Below are 5524 nucleotides of genomic sequence, written 5' to 3'. Positions count from 1 at the left end.
CGCGGTTCTGCCCGAGCCGTGCGGAGCCGGGAGATCCGCTGACGCTGCGCGCTGTCCCCGCAGAGGAGCAGTTCTTCAAGGCCTGGATGCTGCAGGTGACGCCCCGGGATCCCTGGGGGGGCTGCGGGGCCGGGTGTGCGGGCAGCGCCGAGCTCGGGCTGAACCTCCCCCGACCCCCCTTCCCGCAGCACGGGCGGCGCTACGGGGCGGGCGAATACGAGCGGCGGCTGCGGGTCTTCGTGGGCAACAAGCGGCACATCGAGGGGCACAACGCCGGGAACAGCTCCTTCCAGAGTACGAACGGCAGTTCTGCCCCTCGCCACCCCCCACTTCCTTCTGCTTTCGTTTTGCATTCGGCCTCCAGTGAATAAAGCATCCTCTTTTGCTCTTTTCTGGGGGCCTTTTAGTGGCTCTGAACCAGTTTTCCGATATGACTTTCGCCGAGTTCAAGAAGCTGTACTTGTGGAGTGAGCCCCAGGTGGGTCCCGGGGGGCGGGGGGGCCCTCTGTAAGCCGGGTGCCGCTGGGGGGCTCGGGGGTGCCGCTGCCCCCATCCGTGCTGCGGAGCCGCAGCCCCCCGCTCGTCCACAGAACTGCTCGGCCACCAAAGGGAACTTCCTGCGAAGCGATGGGCCGTGCCCCGAGGCCGTGGACTGGAGGAAGAAGGGGAATTTCGTGACGCCGGTGAAGAACCAGGTGAGCGATGGGGACGGGGCGGGCGCTGCGGAGCGCTCCCGAGGCGGGGCTGTGCGGGGCTGTGCGCTGCGGGGCGACTCCTGACCGGTTCTCAACGCAGGGCCCCTGCGGGAGCTGCTGGACCTTCTCCACCACGGGGTGCCTGGAGTCGGCCATCGCCATCGCCACCGGAAAGCTGCTCTCTCTGGTAGGAGACAACGGCCCTTTCCTGGGCACCAGTGGTGGGGCTGCAGGCCGCGAGTGCTCTGTCCCGGGGATGTTCCCATCGCCACCGCCGGGATGTGCCCGTCGCTGCCCCCATTGCAGTCCGAGTGCCCCACTGCACCCAGGGCTGGACGCGGTCGTCTTTGGGCGGGACGGAGCTAAGAGCGGGGGCTGAAGGTCCTCTGTAGCCGAATGGTTTCCCAAAAGCGGCACCTCGTGATAAGCGTTAAACCCCCAGGGGGTTTGTGCTTCTGGAAGAACCAGAAAGGCAGCGCCCGCCTGTAGGGCGCTGCAAACAAGTTTGACCTTTGGAACAACTCCTGCGGGCAAGGAAACAGCTGAGCGGGGCGGAGGGACAGCCCCAGCCTGGGGAGCTCCTTGTGCTCCGGGAGCGGGGGGGCTCTGCAGCGGGGAGCAGCTCGGGCTCTGTGTGCTGTGTTCTGCATCCCTCGTGTTGAACACTGCTGAGATGTGTGCTGACTCCAAACCTCGTCCGCAGGCGGAGCAGCAGCTGGTGGACTGCGCACAGGCATTCAACAACCACGGCTGCAGTGGGTAAGTGAGGTAAAGCAGTGGAGAGCAGCAGTCAGCGTCCTGTGGTGCGTGCTGGGCTGCCTCCCTTGTGTGCTGAGGAGCTCCCAGCCCTTGGAACGTGTTTTGTTTCTCCCGGGCTGAGATCTTCAGGGGAAATAACTTTGGGCTTTGGTTTTGTCTGTTATTTTAATTTTGCTCTCTCTGAAGGTTACGATGTCTCACTCTGTCTCCAACGTTTCCTAACTTCTGTTCCTCTTTTTTATGATTTTCTGTTCTTTGATACTCACCTTTTTTAGCAGTATCTTCTGGTACCACTGTTGTGGTGTGTTTAGCCAGGCTCAATCACACCCGGGGAGAGCAGGGGGAGTTCTGTGCAATGTGCTGCTCGTTGTCACATGTGTCTCAGGGTCCCTTAAGTCACCCACAGAAACCTGCTTCCCCTTCCGTAATTCCTGCTGGTGTGGCTAAAAAACAAGCATTGTGAAATTGCTGTGAGACAAGTGGTCCCCGAGGAATGCTCAGAGAGCTGAGCAAAGCTGCTCTTGAATCACAGAATTGTTACGGCTGGAAAAGCCCTCTAAGATCACCAAGTTTTGCTGTGCTCCTGCAGGAGCGTGGTGGGACCTCGCCAGGAACTCCAGACAGGGAGCAGACTTTGTGCTGGGGGGCCTGGGGTGCGCGCTGCCAGCCCCGTGCTCCCGCTCCGTGGGTTGGCTCTGCAGAAGCTGCAGCATTGCTGTGCCGCTCAGCATGCATTCCAGCTGTCTTGTTTGCAGGGGGCTGCCGAGCCAGGCCTTCGAGTACATCCTGTACAACAAGGGGCTGATGGGCGAGGACGCGTACCCATACCGGGCACAGGTACCCAGGCAGTGCAGCTGTGGTGCCAGCAGCGGGGCCAGGCGTGGAATGGGCTCTGACACCGCTCCTCTCTGTCTGCACAGAATGGCACCTGCAAGTTCCAGCCAGATAAGGCCGTTGCGTTTGTCAGGGATGTCATCAACATCACGCAGGTGGGTCTGTGCTGTGCTGTGCCCCTCTCCTGTGCTCTGCCAGCGTAGTGGGAGGGTGTGGCTGAGTGTGCCCCTGGCTCAGGGGTGCCTGTGAGCACCTTCCTGCAGCGGGACTGCACAGAGCTTCAGCACCTGCAGAGCACGTGGGCAGCTCTGGGTGCCTGGGGGATTGGTTCTGTCCTGCTGCTCCCCTCTAAGGCGGCACCCACGGAGTGCTGTAGCAAAGCACAGGCATTAGGGCCTTTGCTTTCACAGAAGGTGCACCTCCAGACCATCAGAAATTCCTGGTTCTTGTATTTCAATGCCCGTGTGTCCTGGTCTGCAAGCAGGATCAGCCATCCTGCTGCGCTGTGACTGCTGCTCTGGTGCATCGCCACTGGAATGGGTGTAATGGGGATCAGTGACCCTGGGATGCTCTCCTTGCAGTATGATGAGGCCAGCATGGTAGAAGCTGTGGGGAAGCACAACCCAGTGAGCTTTGCATTTGAGGTGACGAATGACTTCATGCACTACAGGAAAGGAGTCTATTCCAAGTGAGTATTCCGGAGCCTGGGACGTGAGGGGACAGTATAGGGCTGGAATCATGTCTTCATTTCTCCTTCTCTCCCGTTGGACACGGGAACCAGACTGTGTTCTTGCATTTCCTTTTACATAGAAAATATAAGCACGTTGAACCTTGAAATACTGACTTAGCAGAGGGATGAGAGAGCAACAAAGGGAAGAGGAAAAAATGTGCTTGCAGCCCATGTACTGCTGGCGCCAGCCCAGTTCAGGACCAGGCTGCATTTGGAACTGAGCTCATCCAGTAACAGAGCTCAATGCAGCTGGGCAGGGGGACCTGTCCCAAAGTTGCAGCAGAGATGAAAGAACAGTTAGAGATGAAGTGGCCTGGTAGGAGTAGGGCTCAAGCATCATGTTAAGTCTATAGTGAAGGCAAAATGCTACTTAAAAGCAGTTTAGTATGCTTCAGAAAGATTATGGAAGCTAATGGAGACAGAAGAGATTTCTATCAAGCGGTAAAAAATGGACGTTTGCAGAGAACTAGAAAAATACTTCAGAGTAATGAGTGCTCAGTTATGTGGAACTGCAGGAAAATTAAACTAAGAGCCGAGGCATCCCTTGGCCCAGGGAGCTGCAAGGGGAAGAGCCGGCAGCACCGAGAATTCAAGTGGCTTTGCTGCTGCAATAAACACAGCGATCTCAATGTTATCTGCTGGCAGCAGGCAGGTGGAGAGTATGAAAGCAGGGAGACAGTCCAATCACCAGTAATTGGTGTGCCAGCTGTTTCAGCCCCTATTCCACAGACCAGCTGTTAACAGATTAAAGAAAAGTAAACCTGTAGTGGGGGTGGTTGATCTGCGATTTGAAAATGTGTGAAAACAGCATTTCTGGAGATGGGAGCCTGTATCTTCTGTTGTTGTACTTGATATCAAGGCTGCAGTTTTCATCTAGTGCAATGTTCAAGCTGAAAATTAACAGAAATTGAAGTTAGATTGAGGAAGTCACTATTGCTTGTGCAACGTGTGAAAGAATGCCCCCAAACTCAGAAGAAACCATTACTCAGTGCAACAGAAACTGTTCTTCATTGGAAAAATTCCTTTGTTCATCTTTTTTACTGCAGCTTGATCTTGCGTGACAGTGTTGATGTTAGCTCAGAACAGAAGGCCAGACCAGGTGCTCAGCCCACATGGCTAACACCTGGACTTCTTGTGCAGCTGGTAAAAATATCTGAGTGAGAAAGCAGAGCTGCATCTCCTTTTCTTGGCATTCCTGCCTACTCTCTATAATTGGAAGTTCAAAGTATCCATTGGTTCTTCTTGCAGTTGGAGTGCAGTCACAATGGCTGGCTAATCCATGATTAATTATAGGCTAATTTTTCTTGGAAAAAATCTGCATAATTTTTCTTCTGCAGCCCACGATGTGAGCACACTCCTGACAAAGTGAACCACGCTGTCCTGGCTGTTGGGTATGGAGAAGAAGATGGGCTCCCGTACTGGATTGTTAAGAACTCTTGGGGCTCTCTGTGGGGCATGGATGGGTAAGAAATTCCCGTTCTGCTGGACCCTTCCCAGTATCTGGTAAAAGAACACCGTGAACATGGGCTCCCATCAGCCTCCAGGTCTCCCTGGAGCTGCAATTTCACAGCTGTTTCATAGTTGGTGGAGGGGCAGGTAAAGCACCCGAGCCTTGCCCATGAAGGAGACCTGGTACTAAAAGCCATGCTGGAAACGCTGCTTGGGCCAGACCCTCAGGTCAGCTTCCAGGATGGCCCCAGGGATATGCAGAGCTGCTGGTGCACCCAGCTGCTGTGGGAGCTGCACAGCAGCGTGGTGCTCCTGCAGTTGGTACACAGCCAGAGAACTGCTTGCGCTGCACTCAGCTCTGCGCTATCTTATGTATTTCCAGCTGCGAGGGAAGCTTTATTATCAGCTTCTGGCTTGGAAGGTGGAGAGCAGCACTTTCTGGTGGCCTGCTGAAGATAACAGCTCAGGGACGTGTATTTGCTCCTCACAGTAGCGTGGGAAGGGAGCTCACAGGACAGCAGTCACAAGCATCAGCGTCAGGCACGCAGCCTGCTGGAGGAGGAGCAAGGAAAGTTCGCTCATACCCCTCGTTTCTCTTTTAGGTACTTCCTCATTGAAAGGGGCAAGAATATGTGTGGTCTCGCTGCTTGTGCTTCTTACCCAGTGCCTCTGGTGTGAGAGGAGAGCGCGGGCTGGGGAAAGCGGGCGGAGAAGAGAGAACGATTGATGCTGCGTGAAATTCTAAATGCTGAAATCAAGAAAATGGGAAGAAGAAATAAGTGCTGCTATTCCTGAGACATCTGCAGGAAGATTCCTTAGCTTGCAGAGAGCTCCCTGGGCCAGGAGGAGCGGCGCCGGCTCCTCTCCCTGCTGCCACCAGCTGTGCTCCCCAGCCGCCCTGCCCCGTCAGCAGACAGGAAGGAGACTGCTTCCAACCAGAGGCGCTTCTGGGCCCTTTTATTTTCTTTTAATGCAGTTTTTCATTTCTCTGGAGAAAGATAAGTGTGGTGATGTGTGACTTCCATGCGTTTTCGTTTCACGTTTGTAGCATTTTTGT

General features: G+C 55.2%; 1 protein-coding gene across 1 annotated transcript; it reads left to right on the top strand.

Annotated features, from left to right (window-relative positions):
• Positions 1 to 6: 6 nt before the first annotated feature.
• CTSH (cathepsin H) lies at positions 7 to 5524 on the top strand. The gene is made up of 11 exons (XM_010717646.1): positions 7 to 95; positions 189 to 294; positions 408 to 478; positions 591 to 695; positions 796 to 882; positions 1399 to 1454; positions 2210 to 2291; positions 2375 to 2443; positions 2870 to 2976; positions 4356 to 4481; positions 5070 to 5524. Exons 1-11 carry the CDS (start codon positions 87 to 89, stop codon positions 5143 to 5145), a joined length of 894 nt encoding a protein of 297 aa, XP_010715948.1. The 5' UTR covers positions 7 to 86; the 3' UTR covers positions 5146 to 5524.

The sequence above is a fragment of the Meleagris gallopavo genome, chromosome 12 (genome assembly GCF_000146605.3).
Source record: "Meleagris gallopavo isolate NT-WF06-2002-E0010 breed Aviagen turkey brand Nicholas breeding stock chromosome 12, Turkey_5.1, whole genome shotgun sequence".
NCBI lineage: Eukaryota > Metazoa > Chordata > Aves > Galliformes > Phasianidae > Meleagris > Meleagris gallopavo.
The sequence above is the reverse complement of the archived record's forward strand: the minus strand, read 5'-3'. Positions and strand labels throughout refer to the sequence as shown.

Excerpts from the sequence above, each read along its gene's own strand:
- CTSH (XM_010717646.1), top strand. Across the intron at positions 479-590 it reads ACTTGTGGAGTGAGCCCCAG|AACTGCTCGGCCACCAAAGG; the intron begins GTGGGTCCCGGG and ends GCTCGTCCACAG. Across the intron at positions 2,977-4,355 it reads AGGAAAGGAGTCTATTCCAA|CCCACGATGTGAGCACACTC; the intron begins GTGAGTATTCCG and ends TTTCTTCTGCAG.